The 23,868-nt window shown below is 37.7% G+C and overlaps 1 protein-coding gene across 1 annotated transcript; it reads left to right on the top strand.

Moving 5' to 3' along the window:
- The first annotated feature begins 372 nt into the window (after window positions 1-372).
- LOC133771012 (ret finger protein-like 4A-like protein 1) lies at window positions 373-1,188 on the top strand. Its single transcript, XM_062206766.1, has one exon. It carries the CDS (start codon window positions 373-375, stop codon window positions 1,186-1,188), a length of 816 nt encoding a protein of 271 aa, XP_062062750.1.
- Window positions 1,189-23,868: the final 22,680 nt, after the last annotated feature.

Raw genomic sequence — 23,868 nt, 5'->3', positions numbered from 1 at the left:
GAAATTTAATAATTAATTATATCATGAGGATTTTGATAAAAAAAAAGTTGAGTTGGAAAGTTTCAATTCTAAGACAATAAATGATTTGGAAATAGAGTATTAGTAAAGAAAGCAGTGATAATAGTAGTAGAACCTAAGAGAAATAGAAAAAAAAAAACTCCACAAGAAACAGAGAAAAATATTGAAACTTTTATTAGACCTATTCTACATCCAACATGCAGCAAGAGCAGAGCAGTGCTGAGCTGTCGGGGAAGCGCTGGGGGCAGAGAGAGCTGAGCGGGGCCAGCACACGAGGGTTCCCATCTTCCCGCAACTGCACCAGCGCTTCTGACCGTTCACCTTGCTGACACCAGCACCCGACAGGCAGTAGCCATGGCTGACCGCTTTAAAGAGGCATGTAGATGTCCTTTCTGCTCCGCTCACCTCCAAAAACCTGTGTGTCTGAAGTGTGGTTACACCTGCTGCCTGCGATGCGCAGACTCACTGCAGAGGGAGCCCGACGGGGAGGGTCTCCTGTGCCCTGGCTGCTCTGTGGTCTCTCAGAAGCAGGACATCAAGCTTGCTTTCCAGCTGAGGGAGCTGGTGGACACCGTCAAGGAGCTGGAGCCCCATCTGAGTGCCGTTCTGTACATGAACCCAAGGACGCTCAAGTTCCAAGTGGATGTGACCTTGGAGGAGGACACGGCCAACAGCTGCCTGGTGGTTTCGGAGGACCGGAAGACCGTCCACTGTGGGCTCTCCCCACAGACTCGGAGAGAGTGCCCCGAGAGATTCGACTACTCGTTGTGCGTCCTGGGCTCCCCGGGATTCACTTCTGGACGCCGTTACTGGGAGGTGGACGTGGGAAGCAGCAGAAAATGGGACGTGGGGATCTGTAGAGAGTGGGCTAATCGCAAGGGGCTGATAGAGCTGTCTTCAGAACACGGCTTCTGGACCTTGAGTTTGAGAGACGATGACCTCTTCTGTGCCAGCACCGTGCCTTTGACTCGTCTCTTTCTGAAGCCCAGGTTAAACCGAGTGGGGATTTTCGTGGACTTGGATATTGGGACAATTTCCTTTTGTAACGTGACCGACGGAGCCTATCTCTTCACGTTCACCAAAATCTCTCCCCGAGGGCCTCTGCACCCATTCTTTGCTCCGGCAGACATAGCCTGTGGTGACGAAGTCTTCCTGCGTGTTGTCCCGTGACGAGTCCACTTTTAGTTTACTGACTTATCCTGCTCAAGATAAATAAACGTTGTCTACTAAGCTTAAAAAAGAAAAATACATGGGAAGAACATGGGTGATGTTTTCCTTCTACATCCCCATTCACATACCCCACTACTTGTAAGGCACCAGAAATAGGCTAGTTATCCTTAGGTAATTGAATCTTATTAGATTAAAGGGGCATTAGTAGACAGTTTCAAGTAGATTAGTATCAATTCTAGTATTCCTGTGATTTATACAATATATGTATATTTGTGGAAAAACAATGAATGTGTAGGTTGGGAAGATAGAGACTGGAAACATTCCTAATTGTTAGTAATGAACTCAAATCTTTAAGTTTATAGTTAATTAAATTGTGATCTATAACTCTTTCCATCAGTCTTTACTATGTTGGAATGCAGCTCAAATGCACCATAACTTAAATCAGGAATTGTATCCAAATAAATTAAAACAAAGAACATGACATTGATGACCTGAGGTGACACCAACAAAGATAGGACAGTAACTTTAAAAATAATTGCTAACTTGAACATAACCGTAATTCATACAGTCAGTGATTTCAATGTCACTGGGTTCAAGTAAAGTTTAGGAGGGTGAGAAGCAATTATATAATTTTAAATTCTAATCATGAATAATATGAGCATTTAATAGGTGAAAATTTGACTGTCCAACTTACACCCAAAATATCTAAACAATGATTTAATCATATTTAGGCTTTGGTGGGTGTGTTTTCGAATCAAGTGCTCATCAAGTAAAGTCAAGGACTAAATGAGCTTTGAATTTAGAAGAGTTTACTTTCTGATGGTAATTCCATGCCTATAGTCCAATGTTGTGAAATAAACTTCAAATATTTTCCAAGTGATCAGAATACACTACTCAAAACATTTTGTGTCTTATACTTCTGAACATTTTACCTGGTGGTTTGACATTGTACAGAATTATATGGGTATTCCACAAAACAGCATCAACTGTTGCTGTGAAGTTTGTTTCACAAGGGAGAGAAGAGTTAAACCTTTAAGAAGGCTTCCAAAACAGGAATCTCCAGAGTGAAAGCTATCAGACTGTTCCTATGTACAAAAGACAGATAGCAGCCCCAGGAAAGGAAGGAAAAACATGTTTTGGGCAAAGTTAAATTATTGAGAAATACAAGGTTGTCCAAAAGTGTATAAAGCTTTATAATATGGACTTATCACTCACACTGAGATCTAATACATTTGTTGTGGAAATATCAACCTGCCCATTTGAGTTTGTATTAATTGAAATACTGATAGCAATGCTCAAATCCTGCATCAGGAGTAACTTTCATCTCAAAACTATCTGCTGGATAAGTCTGTAAAGTGTCATGGTACTGGAGTGCTATTTAACACCTTTGCCAAACTGATTAATTCTTCACTAATTTATGTTTTGAATTCAGACAGCCTTTATCACAGTATGTTTAAATTCAAAGACTAGGACCATGAATCAAAATGTCGTTGCGCCCATGAATTACTGAGAGATAGTACAATGTGTCAGCATTAAATTGGCGACTCCCAGAGGCAGGAATGATCTATGTGAAGATCAATACTGCTATTAAACCTGATGCAACAAATATTTGTCCTTATAGATGTTAATCATTCTTGGATTACTTTTGTTTAATCCAAGCACCAGATCATGGAAAACTGGAAGTATAAACATTTTTTTGTTTAGTTATGATAGTTACCATGATATAAGAAAATGATTGTATTATCTAAAATACTACTTATAGTCAAATAAAAGAGTTCTAATTTTATAAAGGAATGAATTCTTTATTATTCTTGAACATTACAGGTTCATAAATTTATATATCTATGCCATATATCAATATGTATCAAATGGGAAATGAAAAAGATCACATTTTATGATTACATTTCTCCTCATGTATGTACTTAACATATAATGCATTTATGCAGTTTTTTTATATATTTACTCATATGCAAAATTAAGCAAAGTAATGGAATTCAAAATGGTTGTAGAAAATGGAATTAAGAGATATATTTATTTGATGGAAAAATTTTGAAATCTATTCATCATTTTTTCATAATATATATTTCATGAAATTTGTGAACTATTGTCATATTTATAATAAGGCATAAGTATGTATAATTGTATTGTCATAAGTTGTGTCTAGACTCCATATAATTAAAAATTAAAAAAAGGAAAGTGAAAATACCTTTAAAGATTTTAAACTTATGCTTAACATAATGAGCATACTGTACATTTGAAACACAATAAACTATTTAGAAAGTAAAATGTAAGATGAAACTATTAATTATATAGATATATCCAAGGAAATTAACACATTAAAATAACAAACATCTGACCCCACAAAAAAAGACTTCTAAAAAGTAACAAATTTGAAATATAAGAGGAGTATAAAATACACGGCCAATCTAATAATAAACAGAACCTACTAGATAAATAAATGCATTTACAAATTTTGCAGAAACTATCTTCCAAGTGGGACAAACATTATAGTCCTTGTGTTGTGAGCTAGGTTAGCCTAAAAATTAGTATGTTGGGCTCTTGCCTTTTACTTAAAGAAGAATTCTAAGCACAGACTCAAACAAGCATGCAACATGGTAAGATTTAAGTTTTATTTAGAAGAATAGATAGGAGCATAAGGGCTTTATTAAGGGAGAGTGGGCCAGAAAGAGCACATGGGGATCTTCATAGCAGTCTGCAGGGGTCCACCAGGAGAGAGAGAAGGAACAAACTGGAGAGCATGAACACTCCAGCCCATCGATCTTCAGGCCTTTTATTCACTTCCAAAAAAGGGAGTGGTTACGTAGGCTGATTGACATGTGGGTGGATGCAGGTGAGATGACATGGAGACAGGGTCTCTAGCTCATGAACTTAATCTGTCTCGCTGACTTGTCCCATATCACTTGCACATTGGGAAGAAAGCCATTTAGTACTCTGGTTATTATACAGGAAGACTTCTGTGGGTCTCAGGTAAGGTATCTTAAGAACTCTGGTTGTACCCTTTCTATAACTCGAGATGTACATACATATACAAGATGAATTTAAGCACAGGGAGGCTGCAGTGGAAAGGAGAAAGTTGAAAGGGTAGGGAATCTGCTTGTACCAAAAGAGAAACAAAGGAAGGAGAGTTTAGAGATTTGGTATAAGCATATAACCCAAATATGCATTTTTTAAACAAATCTGTTGTTTCAGTTGTTTCTCCAACTCATCCAGACTTCTGTTATTTTATTTGTCTATTCTGTTATGGATATTGATATAAGCCCCAGTTCTTAAATTGGACACCAAAGAATGCCATGAAGGCAGTAAGTTCACATCACTTTGACATTCTCTGTGTTTTATAACTGTGTAAATTAATAGTATAGTTTTGTATAGAGTTTTAAAAATTTATTTGAGAGAGACAGGGAGCAGGGATGGGGAGAGAGAACCCATGCACTGGTCTATGCAGGTTGGCACTGAACCCCTGCAGCGTTGGCAGCAGCTCAAACTCTAAAGCCATCACCACTGCCTGCCAGAGTCTTCATTAGCAGGAAGCTAGAGTCAGAAATGGGAGGCAATTGTCTTAACCATCAGACCAAGTTTTCATCCCAAATATAAGTACTTTTAAAACTTACAGTAAATAGCAGTCAACAGGCTTTTTCTGAGAAGGCAGAGTTTGGGAATCATAATTAGTCTAGTGAAAATACAGATACAGTCAGAATATTAAATTTAGGATTGGAGGGGGAGGTAGGTGTAACTGGCTATAAAATAGCATAAGCAGACAATTTTTACTACTTGAATGCAAAGCCGGGGAGTTGAAGCTTCAGGCTGTTCTGCTAGCTTCCACTCACCCAGGTCCTAAGGTGTACACTGCATTGTTCCTTATCTCTGTACTTTTTTCCCAGAGAGGGAGAACCTGGTCAGGCTAGATCTACTCTCACCACCTGTGGATGTCAAGGACCACAATGATGAAACAGTAAAGGAATATTTTGTCATTGATCTAACGACAAGACATGGCACCAGAATCAAGAGACCCGCAGCTCTTCTGTGATTTCTGATGGAACAAGGACATAATGTCACAATCTAATCTGTGGCGTCATCTAAGCCCCAGACACCATCGTGGAGCCTCTGGCTCCTGTTCATCTTGCACAGTAAGCTTCAGTCCTAAGCCCAGCCTGGCTTACTGGGTGTCAGGTGACTAAAAGACCCAACCACAAGTGTCAGCTCCACCCCCACCCTAACCGGATTCCCTGCTCCCACTTACCTACTCCCTGCAAGAGTACAACAGGACCTGCTTCCCTCACAGGTGTTTTTCTCTCTTACTCTCTCCCTTTGGCCTATCGGGTTTTCCCCACCTGACAATACACCTCTGGTGTGTTTTGTGGGGGCCTTACACAAAAGCCTCAACCATTTTAGGTTTTTGCCTTAAAGTAAATACCCTTTACCCTGGCCTTCTTTCAAGAGACCAGTTCAGTCTCACACCATGTGTTGTTCCCCACCCGACCCCCCACATTCCTTTCCAGACTTGAAAGCCTTCAGAAAAACTTAAAATTCTGTGTGGAGAAACTCATCTCCATCCAATGCCCACCCCCACCCCTTAGCCCACCCTAAGATATAGACGGCCCAGCCGCCTTTGGTCTGTGTGCATGCTGGCAGTTACCCACCTCTGCAAATAAATTGTTTGGACTATGAGTTTATATACAGTGTCCTCTGTTCTGTGCCCTTTTCCTTGCAATCCTTTTTCTTACAATTGTACCATACCAGCACCCCCTTCCTTGTAACCCTTTATAAGCCCCAAAACTCATCCTGCAGAATGGTAGTCTTTATATATATATATATATATATATATATATATATATATGTATATATGATTCTTTATATATTTTAATACACTTCATCAATAGTTTGCCTAGGATTTTAAGTAAGATTCAATAATAGTTTCTCTTAAAATTTCTCTCATTTTTGATATTTGGACATGGAGCTATAAAAATTTAGCAAGAATTTTATTTAATGCTTATATTCCTTTTATTTTATTTGACAGGCAGAGTTAGACAGTGAGAGAGACAAAGAGAAAGGTCTTCCTTTCGCTGGTTCACTACTCAAATGGCTGCAATGACGGGAGCTGCTCTTATCCTAAACCAGGAGCCAGGTACTTCCTCCTGGTCTCCCATCCAGGTGCAGGGCCCAAGCACTTGGGCCATCCTCCACTGCCTTCCCAGGCCACAGCAGAGAGCTGGACTGGAAGAGGAGCAACCAGGACAGAATCCGGCACCACCGGGACTAGAACCTGGGGTGCAGGTGCCACAGACGAAGGATTAGCCAAGTGAGCCGCAGCACTGGCCTCATTCCTTTTATTTATTTAGTACTTCAGCAAAGTCATGGCTCCCTATGAATTCATTGTGGTTTTCTTTTTTTAATAAATATTTATTTATGAACATACTTCTAAATATTGACTGATTTTTTTCAAGATTTCTACTTGGGTTTTAAGTTATATAAATTTCATGTATTTCATATATACATATTTAGGGACACAGTGATGCTTGTAACCCTACCCTCCCTCCCACCCACACTCCCACCCATCTTCCTCCTCCCTTTTCTATTCCTACTCTTAATTTTTTTCTTTCTTTCTTTATTTGAAAGGCAGAGTTACAGAGAGGCAGAGGCAGAGGCAGAGAGAGGAAGGTCTTCCATCTGCTGGTTCAACTCCTCAGATGGCTGCAATGGCTGGAGTTACGCTGATCTGAAGCCAAGGAGCCAGGAGCTTCTTCCAGCTCTCCCATGTGGATGCAGGGGCCCAAATATTTGGGCCATATTCTACTGCTTTCCCAGGCCATTGCAGAGATGATTTTAAGTGGAAATCTCGCCACTAAAAGATGCCAACCCTGAAGAACAACGCTAATGTTAATTTCTTCTCAGAATTTGAATTAATATGTATAATTTTGTTCTTTTGATAAGCTGCTCATTTAGTGCATTGTCATGATAATTACTTTAAGTAGCTTATATTTGCCCCCTGAAGGTTTTAGTCCATAAAATTACAATACCAATTTCTATTTCCAAAAACTTATTTATATTGAAAACAATAATCTGAGAATAATGTTAAGCCATTAGAACTCCTTAGTAACTATAGACAAATAAAATGCAGACACGAGAACTATAGTTAAATTTATTTTAGATGGAAAAACTGTTTTTTAAAAAATACTAACTGGAAACTAAAATTAATATTGTCTTCTCTAACAATAATGAAAGGAAGAGTGTGTTGTTGTATATATCACTATAGAAGTAATGGATATGACCTCATTTAAATAAAGTTTTCCATACTAATTATTCATTAGAATCACCTAGAGTGTTCAAGGCAGGACAATGCATGGACCACACCCAAGACCAAATAAAAATAAATTGGTGAGCCCATAGTCAGCCATTTTAGAAATCTTTCCAGGGGTTATAATGTGGAAAAGATGTTTGATTACTGATGTAAATCATTACTCTCCCCCAAACACTAGCTCTTCAATTTGCTTTGTATCATGGGAGCTTTTGAAAATCAGATGATAGTTATTGGTCCTTCTGCACCTGGCAAAATGTGTTCATACACACAGGCACTCACCCACAGAGTCCTAGACATATTCTTATATTCACACATAGGTAGCTTTACATCCAACTTAAAGGCATTCCCCAAATTCTTGAAGCCCATTTTGAGAAAACTTTCTTTCAAAACAACAAAGGAAGAGTTTCAAGAGGGAGAGAAGCCATTGCCCTTTCAATGCATCAGGTAGCATCACCTTGCTCATTGCTTCCCTGTTTAAAAATCTCTAGTGCTAATGACAATTATGTATGGCTGCAACTTAATTTTTTTTCTATTGCTCACATTCTGACAACAAATGGAAATCGACTTGTGCATCGCTTATCTGACCATGAGTAATTTGCTTCCCCTCTCCGAGTCTGTTTGCCTATCTGATAACCAAATAAATTGATAAAACATAGGATAACAATTTGAAAAAAAAACATATCACACTGTCAAAGTAATAAATATTGGTGCCAATATTACAGTTGTTTTATTATATTCTGTTAGTATCATATCTTTGTGGTCTTAACTAAATTTCCCATTTAGTATTTTCCTTTTCAGAAAATAATTACATTAGAAAAGCGAAGGAGAATAAATAAACTATAAAAAAAAACAATGTTGATGATAGCCAATGCTATCTCTTTTTTAATTTAATTATTGTTTGCGTAACAAAGTTAAAATACAGAGAAAATATTAGAATATGGTTTGGGCTTCCGTTTTAAAGTCTCACTCTGTTAAGGAAAAATACTACAGGAGCTACTGAATGGAAAAGGAAAGTGAAGCGTTGTGTTGCTGACTCATGCCAGCTTTTGGTTCCCATTGCCCCTTCAATAAAACACATTCTACATAAAACGAGACACTATTTTGTTGGTTCGTTAAATTTCACTTTCATTCATATTTTCCATACTAAATATGAGTATTGTTTCCTGATTAAACCAATAAACTGCCCTCATTCTGAATTCAGATTTCAGTATCTCGGCCCCTTTTCCATGTGATTGTTGAAAAGGCATGTTATATTCTGTAACACATTTCTTTCAAAATGCCTGCATTTGATAGCTTTTTGTTACTTTAAGTAAATACCTGAGACAAGTTACTTGTGACTGAAGAAGACTTATTTTGGCTCACAATTTAGAGGCTCACAGTTGAGACTGGGCATTCCCATTAGTCTGGCATCTGATGGAGGGTGCCAATGGGAGATCATGAGCAGAGGAATAAAGTGAAGCTCCTAAAGTAAAGCAAGCACTAGGTTGTAATAAACTTAAATAATCAACTCTCCTAGAAAAAAACTACCTTCCAAGGGCTCTCCCCTAGGGACCTAAAGACCTCTCCCACTGCCCCATCCAATAGATGCCCTAATCAGACCAAATATCCATCCATAATCCATTAATCATTAATATGAATCTAATAATCAGTAGCATAAGACTTTAGGGACCAAGCTCCCAACAAATGAGCCTTTGGAAGACACCCAAACTATAATACAAACTGCAACAATGCCTTAACCCAGATTTTTACTTCTCTGTCTCACCACCAAGGACTACATGCAACTTTTAAACTAATCTAACACTTCTAACTGCAAAAAACACCTTGAAACTGAAACTGACAAAGTGAATCACATTCCTCTCTTAATTAAGTTCTACAGAGGCAGAGATGCTCATATGTGTGATTTATATATATATACACAAACACAGCTGGGCTCAAGCCTGATTTTCCTACATGCTGCTAGCTTGACTTAAAATTTCACTGACTTCCAAATCTCCATGGCCTTGATGTTCTTGGAATATGGAAAGGGTTTTTGTTACATTCTTGTTAAAGGCATTACATTTCCAGGACGTGTATTTATTTATTAATTATAGATCTGCTTATGAATATATGATATACTTTGAAGGGACGAGTAGCTTACTACAGCCCAGTTTTCATGCAGAGGCAGCAACCTACTCTATGCAAGTCAACCATTATCTCATTGCGTTTCATCCTCACAATCATCATATAAAACAGGTGTAATTGACCTCCCTTCTACAGATGAGCAGCCTTTGTCTGAAAGGGGTTAAGTACCTTACTCAAGATCATGCAATGAGTAGACAGCAGAGGTGAAATCTGATTCCTCTTCTGCTGAAGTTCTCTATGCTAGTATTTAGTTATAACATACTGCCTCTTTTAGTTTAAGAGCATCAACGAGTTCACATTCTTTCCTATACTTAACAAGTTAAAACTGAAAATACCAGCACTTGGATAAATCATGGTACTGCAAAGGAGACTAGAATAAGAAAGATTCAAAATTACATTTGTACTGTAATGTAATTACAAATGTGAACTAGAAATAAAAATGCCAAATGAGAAACTCTGTTATATTTAATTCCTATAAATGTCTCTATAATTTCTCGTGTCTGCTCCCTGCATTTAGATGAAGCTTGAAAACATCACTTATTTCTGTATTTTATACATAAAAATCAAATTGTATTGGTATATTTTAATATATTTAAATTATTACAAAAACATTTTACTATAAAATTCTAAGCAGGCCAAAAAGACTCATGGGTAATACAATAAATTAATTGTGATTAAACTTGAATTATAAACAAGACCAAAACAAACAAATAAAAGCAAATAATATATATATATATATATATATATATACTTATATATTGGCATGAGTTTTCATTTCAGTTAAAGGTTATATATAAACAATGTAAAGCTCTAGATTATAAATCAATGGAAATAACCAAATCAATGCTGATCATTTTGGCCTAAAGTATCTGAAGTGAGTACATACATGAAGTAGATTAATGATATTTACAAGAAGTTAGAGACTAGACTTATTATTTTAAGCATGTTCTCATTGAGTTTTCACCTGAGTGATTCTATCAACCAGCAAAGATTTCATTTTGTGACACTAAACTAAATAAGAATCAAATGAGTGAATATCTCAAAACATATATTTTACAACCTGTGTAAAAAGATTAAGACTAATATTTTCCTTTCTAAAAATTTGAAATCGATTTATGAAATGAATTCATAGATTTATTAAGTATTTATTGGGTCATATTTTCCTGGCTCTTTCTCTATCTTACAGAACATTTTCATTGTCAAGTACTATTATAGTAGCCTACTAATATTACCTTGGCTATAAAACTTGTACACAACATTAACTGTGATGTGTTCTTTGCAGACTAGATGTGATATGGCATGGGTGTATAAAGGCGTATTCTACATAATTTAAGTATAAACATGCCTTTTAATATATTGACTTTTGTATATTCAATAATCAAGAAAAAAGTTATCTATGACCTAACTAAGCACAAAATTGCAGCCCACTTTGGTTCAGATTTCTTTCTTGCATGACTCATGTCCTGTGGATTTGGAACAGAATCCTTATGCCAAGAAAAAGGTATTGGAAAAGTGCCAATTCTCAGTGAAGACTTAGGGGAAAATGATGATAGCAGCGAGCTAGTAAAAAACATTTTTATTTGTCTTAAACTTTGCTTCACAGGGCAGTGGATCAGAGTTCTAGTGTTAGCTTTCTGAATTTGAATATCGACTGTTTCATTTATTAGCTGTGAGACCTCAGGAAAGTCGATTACCCGCTCTGTGATTCAGTTCACTTACTGAGAGAATTGAGATGATAATGACACCTACATCCGAAATTGTTGTGAGAACTAGGTTATCTAATAGAGGGGGTTTAAAAAGTGTCTTCCATATGTTAAGTGCATAACAATTGTGTTCATATGTTGGAATTAATTGTGATAAAAATACAGAACGGTGAAATTGTAACTTCCCCTTAACAGAAAAAAAAAAACATCTGTAGGCTAGCTAGAAGCCTATTTCTAGCCTCAGGGAACACCACTTTCTCAGGGCTTAGATTATAGCCTGAACCACACAGTGTACTGTCTGTCGTTGTCCCTTGAAGGAGTGAATCATTCACTGGTCAATTTTCAGTTTCTCTGGCTTGACTCAACTGCACATCAGCATTCAATCTAATTTTTCCTTTTTTTCTTTAATCTGCTTCCTCCTGCTTTTAACTCTCAAGGATACCTCCGGATTCTAGAAAATTTCAAAAATATTTTGGATATCACAGTCAATATTTTTAATTTGGAAAATCCTCTATAAACCCAAAGAATCTTTTGTGATCAACACTGTCAAAATACCCATCACTGAGGAATATGAATTGGGTAATATTTATTTGATATTATAGCACTAGAATATCTATTTAGTTTAATCTTCACAATATCTTTCAATGATATAGATTCTAGAAACCTTTAAAGCAGAGGTAAAGGCACAAAATGTAAGGGTCAAAACCCAAGTTTTCACTTGTCTAATAATGCTCCAAAGAATCAATTAACCTTCATATCTACGCAGTTAGTGTTCAGTATTAACAGCTATACTAAGATATCAGATAAAGACTACCATGCTTGGATATATCTTTACTTCAAAAAAATGCTACTTTGTACAAAAATATATTGAAACAAACTGAAGAAGTTAATGGTGAATTTCAGAGTTTATCACATAGAAATGGAGTTGAGAAAGTAGACTGGAAACTTTTCCAGATTTTGTAATTCAATATAACTATGATTTGAATTTTTACTTTCAAGTTAATCTATATATAAGCATACCTCAAAAAATTTGTTGAGGGGCTGGTGCTGTGGCATAGAAGGTAGAGCTGCCACCTGTGATTCTGGGATCCCATATGGATGCTGATTCAAGTCTTGGCTGCTCCACTTCTGATCCAGCTCCCAGCTAATGTGCCTGGCAAAGCAGTTGGAAAATGGTCCAATTATTTGGGACCCTGCACCCACATGGGGGACATGGATGAAGCTCCTGGATCCTGGCTTTGGATCTTCTCAGCTGTGGCAGTTGTAACCATTTGGAGAGTGAATTTGAGGAGTGAACAAGCAGATGGAAAATCAATCTCTTTCTCTCTCTCAACTCTGACTTTCAAATAGATAAACAAATCTTTTAAAAAACTGTTGAAAGTTGGCCGGCGCCGTAGCTTAACAGGCTAATCCTCCGCCTTGCAGCGCTGGCACACCGAGTTCTAGTCCCGGTTGGGGCGTCGGATTCTCTCCCGGTTGCCCCTCTTCCAGGCCAGCTCTCTGCTGTGGCCCGGGAAGGCAGAGGAGGATGGCCCAAGTCCTTGGGCCCTGCACCCGCATGGGAGACCAGGAGAAGTGCCTGGCTCCTGGCTTCGGATCAACGAGATGTGCCGGCCGCACGTGGTGGCTACTGGAGGGTGAACCAACGGCCAAAAGGAAGACCTTTCTCTCTATCTCTCTCTCTCACTATCCACTCTGCCTGTCCAAAAAAAAAAAAAAAAAAAAAAAAAAAACTGTTGAAAGCTGAAATTAAAATATAAATATATTTTGTTGCCAAAAATCTGTTTATGAACTGTTTTTTCATAATACCCATACAAAATTTCCAAGAATTTTTGAATACTTCTAGTATACCTAAATTTGAAAATATTTAGCAGTAAAATGTGTACACCCAGGACCCACATTTCAGGTACAAATATCAATGTCCAACAAAAGGAACCAGGATTCCTGGGAATAATAGCTGATTCTTAGAGTGGGGAAGGAAATAAAGGATTCTAGAGACTCTTGATGTGCCAAAAAATACTAAATTGTTAAAATGAAAGCCATAATAGGAATGTATTATTAGGGTTTGTCAAAGAGCACATGAGCTAACGGAAACAGTTCTTCATGGACATAGCTGGGGCAAATAGAACAATAAAACAAAGTAGAATTGGATCAGTAATGCAAAGGATAAATTAAGTGCTCGTGATTTCAAATTGATTAAATAAATTTTTAATAACTTAATAGATTTGGTGAGAAGAAATACATTTTCCATACAGAATAATTCTATATAATGTATATACATTATCTTCCTAAAGAAAGGGAACATTTCTCCTCACATATCTACTCATGTGTGATGTGTGCATAGTGACTTCCTTCCAAAGAAAAAAGTGTGGAAATGGTGGTGGGGAGTTACTTTGCAGTAAAGAAACTTACAAACACTGCTGTAGAGAGTGATTAGGGTCAACCCCAGCATTCATAAATCATGTTGATAGTATATATTTTCACTATGATATGATAAAAATGACACTTTGCCTCATCAACTGCCTCCTCACAACTCATAACCCTAGTCTAATCATGAGAAAAACATGAGACTGCATTCTATAATATACCTCACAAGCTCTCTGAAAAAATTCTGAGTCATGATAAACGGAAAGTCTGAGAAGCCGTCACAGCCAAAGGAAGCCTGAGGAATTGACACGTAAATGAATGAGTTTACAGGGTGACATCCTGGAACTGGAAAGGAACATTAGGCAAAACTGAAGAGAAACTCTTCTTCTAACATCTATTTCTTACCGATTCTACTTTCAAATTAGTTTGATATAATTTGGTGGACAATACTTTGGGTCTTTTCTGGAAATATTGTCTAAGTGTTTCTGAGAAGTCGTGTACTACAGTGAATTGTGAATCAGTGGATTTTTTTCCTTTTCTTTTTTGCTGTGGAACAAACATTGGGTAAGTCATAATCTCCCCCCTCCCCTCAACACACTTCTAGATCTCAACACCTTGGTGTCAACTTGACCTGAGCTTTGCTTACCCCAGATGCACACAAAAGGAGTCCCACTAAAAGATATGAGGATTAAGCCTGGCTACGATCTATTTTTATGGGGATTGTGGAGCCTCTGGAAAAGTCATCACCAGGCAAGAAGGGGTCCAGGCACACAGAAGGCTGAGAAAACAATGTATCAAAGTCTGTCAAGAGAGAGAAGAGGAGCAGGCAATTGAACAATGCTGTTAATTATCCCATTACTTCTTGCCAAATCTTTACCAATGTGTGCTTAGTTATGAGGGAATGGAGGTGCTAGAAATACAGATGTAGTTGGTGCTGAGGCTCAATAGGCTAATCCTCCACCTGTGGCGCCGGCACCCCGGGTTCTAGTCCCAGTCGGGGCACCGGATTCTGTCCTGGTTGCTCCTCATCCAGTCCAGCTCTCTGCTGTGGCCCGGGAGTGCAATGGAGGATGGCCCAAGTGCTTGGGCCCTGCGCCTGCATGGGAGACCAGGAGGAAGCATCTGGCTCCTGGATTTGGATAGGCGCAGCGCACCGGCCGTAGCGGCCATTTGGGAGATAAACCAACGGAAGGAAGACCTTTCTCCTTTCTCTCTACCTCTCGCTCTCACTAACTCTGCCTGTAAAAAAAAAAAAAAACAAAAAACAAAAAAAAAAAAAACAGATGTAGTTATTTCACTAAAATTTCTCAAAGTAAAGTCTGTCTAGGGACTCCTCGAACAGCACAGTTAAGGAAATAGGATCCTTTATATGGATGGAGAGTATAATATGCTTGTTTTCATTATCATGTCAAAGGTCCCAGTTCTGTTGTATTGGCACACCAGGGTCCTTTCATCCAATAAGGCACAGAATGGCACTGACTCACTGTGAGGTTGGCAACTCCCAGAGATGGCTTTGCAGGGGATGCACAGACACCAGGGTTTCATGTTTTGAATTCCACTGTGTTAGCCCCACAAAGACGGTTTTAGAGAAGGGTGGTGCCTTTCCCTAAGTTTGAAACAAATAAGGGATGAAATGTATTCTGATGTGCTGTAATTTTAGACAGAGAGACTCAGGGGAACAATATTTGTTATTATTATGTTGTATTGTGGAAGTTCATAGAGAAATAGGCAACAAGAAGGGATTTCTGAGTAATTAATTACTAAAATTGAAGTGCATAAAATTTGAAGAACTCCCATATCAGAAACAATGGAGTTACCCCTGTAGAAGCGAGATATGCTCTCCATCTTAGGCTCTTAATGTTGGTTCTCTCCCCTGTACAAAATGAGTCCCAAGAGTATTCTCAACAAAACATAAGAACTCTGAAGAAAAGAGATGAAAGAGTACCCAACTGAATAACAGCTAAGGATCTACCAACCTGTAAATATTTATTGGCTCTATTCCACAGAGGAGTCATTATAGGAACATTATTGCTGATTCTTGAGATTGTGAGGAAACAAGAAAATTAGACACTTTAGGAGCTGTTGAAATGATAACCTGGCTACTTGAGTAAGGTCACACAGCTTTTACATCCCCAAACCTATGGAGAAATATTAATAGTCTGAACCTTGAGCCCTTTGCCAAGTCTGTATCCCAAGACTCCCAAGTTAACTCTGTGTCAGTCACACACACAAAAATTGCTTGTCTGAAAATCCTTTACTGCATGACCAAGATGAAAAGGAATTAGAAGAGAAATAGGAAATACAGACTGCTTCTACTGCAGACAGACTACTCCATTTGTGTCACCCATGGATCTCACCCCTGGCTAGAAGTGTCAGGAAAAAAAAGGCATTGATGCAGCTTAGTCTGGGAGTGAGACTTTTAAAAAAGAAAAGTTTGGGAGAGAAAGCATTTTGCAACTGAATTGCTGGCAGTCCAAGGAAGAGATAAGATATCAAGGGCTCTGAGGGTACTTCAAATGTAAACCCCAATAAAGGAAAAATAAATACAGAAATGAGTGATAAGGTCTGGATTTTTTCTAAGGTAAACTGTGACAGTGGATTACTTGTCAATCATTGAGTGTCATGGGTCAATCAGATAGGAAGTCCATTGAGCTTGAAAACATTTGAATTAAATTGACAGCCTTTTCACTATAAGCAGAGTGAACAAAATTTACTCAGTTCCCTCACTTAAATAAGTTCAGAAGATGCTGAAATCACATGATTTATCCCTCAGTATTCAGTCAAGCAACTCAGTGGTATTCAGTTTCCCAGTGTCCTTCCAACTTTTTGACACACATAGACACTCAGAGGAGTTTGAGGAATCATATGAACAGTTTAGAAAACTGCATGGGGCATCATTAGTGTGAATTAACTAGTAAAGCATACACTTGGATTGTTCAGTTGGTGATATGATCCCACACGGACAGGTGGTATGAATAGTTTGTATCATCCACTAGAGTAGAGGACCATTTGCAGAAGTTTATTGGAGAAATGCATTCTTTAATTTGACCTTTGACACTTAAATATTTTGCAAATTGATTAAATTTTAAAGAGTAAATATTTAGGCATATGGATATGATAAAATAACTATTTTCTAAATAGCATTTATTTATTTGAGAGTGTAAGGAGGAGAGAGAGAGAGAAAGAATGATAGAGCACCCATTCCACTGGGTATTTCCTACATGATCTTATTGCCCAGCACTGGGCTGGGCCCAAGTTTGGAGCCAGGAACTCAATCCTAGTCTCCCACTTGGGTGGTAGAAATCTAATTACTTGAGCTATCCCACTACCTTGCAGGATCTCCATTAGCAGGAAGCTGGAGTCAGGAGTCGGAAATGGCTTTAAACCTAGGAACTCTGAAGGCAAGCTGAAGTAGGATTTTCTTTTTTTTTAAGATTTATTTAATGGGGCCAGCTATGTGGTGCAGTGGGTTAATCCTCCACCTGTGGCACCAACATCCCATATGGGTGTCGATTCTAGTCCTGCCTGCTCCTTTTCTAATCCAGCTCTCTGCTATGGCCTGGGAAAGCAGTAGAAGATGACCCAAGTCCTTGGGCCCGTGTACCCACATGGGAGATCAGGAGGAGGCTCCTGGCTCCTGGCTTCAGATCAGCGCAGCTCTGGCCGTTGCAGCCATTTGGGGAGTGAACCAATGGAAGGAAGACCTTTGTCTCTCTCTCTCTTCCTCTCACTGTCTGTAACTCTACCTTTCAAATAAATAAATAAAAACAATCTTTAAAAAAAGATTTATTTATTGATTTGAAAGTCAGAGATACAGAGAGGGGAGGGACAGAGGGAGAGATCTTCCATCCGCTGGTTCACTCTCCACATGGCAGCATACGCCAGTGCTGGGGCAGAGTGAAACCAGGAGCCAGGACATTCACCTGGTCTCCTATGTGGGTGGCAGGAGTTCAAACACTTAGTTCATCCTCTGTTCCCTTTCCCTCTGTTGCCAGCATTGCAGGAGCAGCTTTACTTGCTATGCCACAACAGCAGCTCTGGATATGGGTGTTTAAACGAATGTCACAACAGTGCCCTTAGATGTGTTATCTTTACAAGTTGGATAATACACCCTTTTTTTTTTTCACCCTTTTTTTCCCAGGAATTTTAATTCAGTAGCTAGTGTCTTTGACTTTCAAGAATCAGCTCTTCCAAATGTGTGCTCCTGTCCCCTGTGGGGAGTACTTTGCATATCTATATATAGAATAGAGGATCAGTTATTTCTTTGCAGTGGTCATTTGTGTTCTGATTTCCAAAATTTACAAAAATCTTTTATAAAACAATGAAAAATATAACTTGAAAAAGTACGTAATTGAAAATCCAAATTAAAATATTCAGAGTTTGCTTTCACGTGGTGCAGAAAAAAAAAAAAAACTTTTTTCATTTGTAAGTATAAAGACTTTAGTATGATATTTTCCTTAAAGTCAATTAACTAATGAAAATAATTACTTCACTTGACATGTATAATCCATAATTTTGAGTTGTCCTCTGTTTAAAAAAATGACTCTTTATCTAGCACCATAACAGAATCAGATTATCTTCAGTGTTATAGGGCTTTCAGCCTATAGTACTTGTTTACTTACAAGATTTCCCAGGAATCATGCAACTTGTATTGTTTACTTAAATAAAAAATAAAAAAAAAATTCTACGCCACAAAATCAGTATCTAAATAGATTCAAGTAAGTGATCATTTTAAAAAGATACTTAAAGGAAAAGTAAATTTTATCTTGTGAACTAAGAATTATTTTATTTTATTTTTTTAAAGATTTATTTATTTATTTGAAAGGCAGAGTTAGAGAGTCAGAGGCAGCGAGAGGGAGAGAGAGAAAGGTCTTCCATCCGCTGGTTCACTCCCCAGATGGCTGCAATGGCTAGAGATGAGCGGATCTGAAATAGGAGCCAGGAGCTTCTTCCAGGTCTCCCACGCAGGTGCCGGGCCCAAGATATAGGGTGATCCCCCATTGCTGTCTCAGGCCATAACAGAGAGCTGGATGGAAAATGAAGCAGCCGGGACTGGAGCCGGTGCCCATGTAGGATGCCGGCACTGCAGGTGGCAGCTTTATACTACGCCACAGCACTGGCCTGAAGAATCATTTTAGTATCATTAATATGTTAAATATATGATCATTGGCCAGAGCTGTGGCTCACTTGGCTAATCCTCCGCCTGTGGCGCCAGCACTCCGGGTTCTAGTCCTGGTTGAGGTGATGGATTCTGTCCTAGTTGCTCCTCTTCCTGTCCAGCTCTCTGCTGTGGCCTGGGAAGGCAGTGGAGGATGGCCCAGGTGCTTGGGCCCTGCGCCTGCATGGGAGACCAGGAGGAAGCACCTGGCTCCTGGCTTTGGATCAGCGTGGTGCACCGGCCTCAGCGGCCATTTGTGGGGTGAACCAATGGAAAAGGAGGACTTTTCTCTCTGTCTCTCTCTCTCACTGTCTAACTCTGCCTGTCAAAAAAAAAATTATATATATGATCATATTCTCAGTTTTTCATTTGAGCACTAAGCATAGCCCTTTAAAAAATAACTACATTAAAATTGAAGATATGTGATATATAGCATATCTATAAGACATACTAGTTGAATAGAAATTTATATTCTCTTTAAGTACAGGATTATTTTACACAATGAATAAGCAGATTTCAGGAATATGAACTTAAAATAAAATTATGTAAAACGTTATCTTCTCCAATATAAAATATAAATGTTAGGAATTTTCTCTGTGTACAAGTTGGAAGTAACAAATTACAAAATGTGACACATGATGACATAAGAAATGAGAGGATAATTTTTTCTGAAATAGCTAATTCTGCTGGTCACATTTTCTGTAGCCCAATCTGATGAACATCTTGGACAGACATCTATATAATACTTTTGGCTTTCTTTCAGATTAATAGAGGACTTCTAAACTCCAATTATAGAGAAAAAAATGACAGGGGGAGGCATGGAGCCAGGTAGATCTATTTTTCTTATGGTAAATTAGGCCTTTTCCTAGAAATTCTCTGCTTTCTCTGTGGACACATCATGTCATTTCTATGGACAGCTGTATCAGAATCATTCCCAAGTCTAAAGAAGCCTTATAAAGAGAATATTTAGGTTCTTAAGCTTCTATACTTGAGGAGATTACACGTGGGGGATAGTTGCTGAACTACTAAGTGTCCATGGTACTGTGTTCTTAAAGTGTGGAGATAAATATTTGATATTTTTTATTTTCTCTACTGGACTGAAAATCTCCTGAGGATGGTCTTTTATCATTTTATTAACATGTTTACAGAGGGAGTGATTTAATACATGAAAACAAACACTGTTGACTGAATGAATCTTGACATCTTGAGAACATATTTGTGAAGATACATATGAGGGTACTGAAATATGTTGTTTTTCAGAAGAGAAAGGGAGGAATCAGAGTGAATAAAATATTGGAATGGGAGCTGGCATTGCGGCACAGGGGTAAAGTTGCCAACTGTGGTGCCAGCCTCTTGTATTAGTGCTGGTTCTAGTATTGGCTGCTCCACTTCCAATCCAGTTCCCTGCTAATGTGCCTGGGAAAGATGTGGGAGATGGCCCAAATGTTTGGGCCCCTGCACTCACTTGGGAGATCTGGAAGAAGCTCCTGACTCCTGGCTTTGATTTGGTCCAGCCCCAGACGTTGTGGCCATTTGGGGAGTGAACCAACTGTTGGACGATCTCTCTCTCTCTCTCTCTCTTTCTTAGACTGTCTCTTTCTGTCTCTGCGTAACTCTGCCTTTCAAATAAATAAGCAAATCTTTAATAACAAAAACAACAAAAAAACCAATAAAACCTTAAGAGATACCTTGGTAAGTTAATAATGACTAAACAATTGCAAGGTAAGGTTATGACTTTTTGTTATCCATAAGAAGAATATATAAAGGAGAAGAAAATGGGATATCAAAAGACTGTAATGAGAATAAAAACTTGGAGAATTTAATGCAAATCCCCAAAGAAAGAGTAATGAACAACAGTCTATTCTCTGAAGGTAGTCTTGGAGATTGTGTATGAAAAAAAAAAACACATTAATACTTTTGATAGTGAATTTAGAGTGGTTTCTAAAGCCCCGGCAGTTTCTTTCAGCTGCAGGTCTGATGTATTAGGAACTTCTGGAGGATATTGAGTTAGGGGAAGGTTACTTCCCAACAAATTAATATTGTGAGATGTCTAGTTCTTCATTTTTTAGCCATGGTCAACCAAAGTTAACTTAGCTTTGGGAATAGTGTCTAAAATCAATCAAGATTCTGAGATTAATTTTGATAGATCATAAATATAGACTTTTAAAAAAATTCATTTCATTTTCACTTATATCTATGTTTCTATCTGAACCTGTGGTACAAATCGTGTAATACAGGTCAACAACATTATAAATTTAATTATCTAATTCAATACTTATATTGTACTATGTCACATATTTGTTAAAATTTCTGAAAGTAGAAAATATTGGAGGATAAGATGCAGCTTTCTTCCTATTAAAATTTAAAAAATAGGAAATAATTGCTCTACAGATGTAAAATGACCTCATTTTTTGTATTATATTAGCATTCTACAAATCATTTCTATCTCTATAGCTGTAAAATAATTAACAACAGGGGCCACTGTTGTGGTGTAGTGGATTAAGCAACTGCTTGCTATGCATAGTGCCATTAGAGTCTCAGTTGCTCTGCTTCCAGGCCAGCTTTCTGCTAGTGCACCTGGGAAGCCAGTGGAAGATAACCCAAGTAGTTGTGGCCCTGTTGCCCATCTGGCAGATCAGAATGGAATTCCTGGTTCCCTGGCTTTGACCTGGCCCAGAACTGTTTTTTTTTTTTGTTTTTGTTTTTTTGCAGTAATTTGAGGAGTGAACCAGTAGATGAACGCTCTCTTTCTGTCCTTCCCTCTCTCTATATCTGTTGTTCTGTCTTTCAGATAGGTCTTATGACAGAAAGAAACAAGCTTTTAAACAATAATTAACAACAAAGGCAGAGATAACGATTGGTGGAATTCATCAGGACACTCACTATCCAAATCTCACAATTTTTCTTTATATTTCTAAGGAATTTATGTTTAAATGTTGATATGAAGTAGAAAGTAACAGGAAGTTATGAAAGAATAAAGAAGAGACCTTAATTTTGATACATGAGTAGACTAGGGACTTCTTAGTGGATGTGCTATCTAACTTAAAAACACAAAGTAAATTAGCCTGGCTCAAATAGAATAGGAGGATGGAGGGATGCTGTTCATAATAGTTAAGTACAGAGGGTAGTAGAAAACTTGTGCTAATGAACTGATCCATATCTCTTTAGGACTCATGTTGTCAGAACACTTTGTTGACACATGTTTGTTTCAAGAAATTAAAGTACAGAAGACATCCATGTGTTAAGTCACTGATCTGCTTTATTGGAAGGTACTTGCCACCCAGTGCTACTTGGCTTTTATGTAACACAGTAATGCGCAAAGATCATATACTTCCACAGGCTCATTTCTACAGAGTCTAATTGCCGAGGTCATCCCTCTCTGTACTGGAGCGCTGAGATATAAGATCAATATAATCATTTTCCAAAACTAAATTTCATTGTTTATACAGTTGGGCATTCATTAGAATAGATATAGAAAAGAAATCTATACTTGTACATTTTTCCTTTTATTATCTTGTTCATTTGGTAACTGTAGCCAAGTACTTAACTCTTCTACTTCTTTAATATTTTGCATGCAAAATATTAGATCTCAGAACCGTTACTGATTTTGAAAGAGATAAACATGCTGTATACTCAGGACAGTGCCTTGTAAATCCTTAAGAAATATTAACTATTTTATTGCCTGTTTGAGTCCACCATCCCCAAAATTATTGCCTTTATCAAATCAAATAAAATAATGGGGTTTTTGTTTTTAATGTATGCCATTCAATGGCTTAAAATTTCTGCATGTTACGAAAATCTGCTTCAGATAAGTATAAGAATTGACTCTAGCCTGATGTGGAATCTTATGACCTGACTATTGATGTGGGCTTGCATTATAATTATCTGAATTCCACAGAGTTGTAGCATAAGATAACCAGGTAATTGAGAGTTCATAAATTGAAGGAATAGTCCAAAATTGACTCTTCAAAGAAGAGAGGGAGATAAGAATCTGATCTGAAATCAACAAATCAGACATCAGAGATTTGAAATGTATGTGGGAAGACAAGCACTTTCTGATTATGGAGCTCCAGGCTTGATGTTTTAGAAACATTCTTATTGCTACTATTAGTACTCAATCAATTTTATTCAGATATCTTTGTTAATTTCACAGACTTCCTTTGTTTTGAATGTAAATTTAAAAACACAGCATCTTGCTTTCTAAGAGTTCTAAGATTTCCTATTTTCATCTGGAACAATGCAATATTGGAGCATTTTCTTTTCTTTATCTCTGATCAATATTTCTGCCCAATTTTATTTCATTCCTGCAGATCCATTCATATGGGAAACTTTTCTGATAGGGCTTATTATCAATTTTGAAATTTCATAGCTCTCGCCCTTTAGGCATTACCATCCTGCACTTTCACTTGTCTGCTAGTCAAGTGGGGAATGTTTCAGCTGCTCATCACATGGACAGGCATCTCTTTCACTATCTTGTGAATAGCTTCTGGATAATGTGGATCTATCTGGTGCTCCATTGCTTCTCATTATTTTCAGTTGCTGATAAGATGCAGATTTTGACAGTTTTGAGTTTTGGGTTTGTAGTATTCCTGCCACATATTTTAGTTACAAACATTTTAGATGTATTTTTTGCTTAGCCAATGAGTCTTGTGGGAGCATTTGGAAAGATCCAAAATTATGCCTTCATCTTTCTGTATTTCTACATACATCTTTTCACATATGTTTATTGCTGGAGCACTTATCTAATTAACATAACGTTAAACATGAATAGAAAAAGGGAAAGAATAATTAATTCTATTTGTCCTATATGTTCTGGTTTTAATTTACAAATGACGTAGGTATCTCATAGAAAGCAAGTAAGAATTATTATTTTTAATTTAATTTTCAGGAACCCTTGAAATGGACTAGATCTGTAAATTTTTAGTGAAACGAAATGAACGGAGGTCAGTGTTTGGCACAGTGGTTAAGAAGTTTCTTGGGATGCTGACATCCCTTAATGAGGTGCCTGGGTTCAA

Source organism: Lepus europaeus, chromosome 12, assembly GCF_033115175.1.
Source record: "Lepus europaeus isolate LE1 chromosome 12, mLepTim1.pri, whole genome shotgun sequence".
In the NCBI taxonomy this organism is placed as follows: domain Eukaryota; kingdom Metazoa; phylum Chordata; class Mammalia; order Lagomorpha; family Leporidae; genus Lepus; species Lepus europaeus.
The sequence above is the reverse complement of the archived record's forward strand: the minus strand, read 5'-3'. Positions and strand labels throughout refer to the sequence as shown.

Bases quoted from the DNA above. Each gene is read 5' to 3' on its own strand.
- LOC133771012 (XM_062206766.1), top strand. From the start codon at position 373: ATGGCTGACCGCTTTAAAGAGGCATGTAGATGTCCTTTCTGCTCCGCT.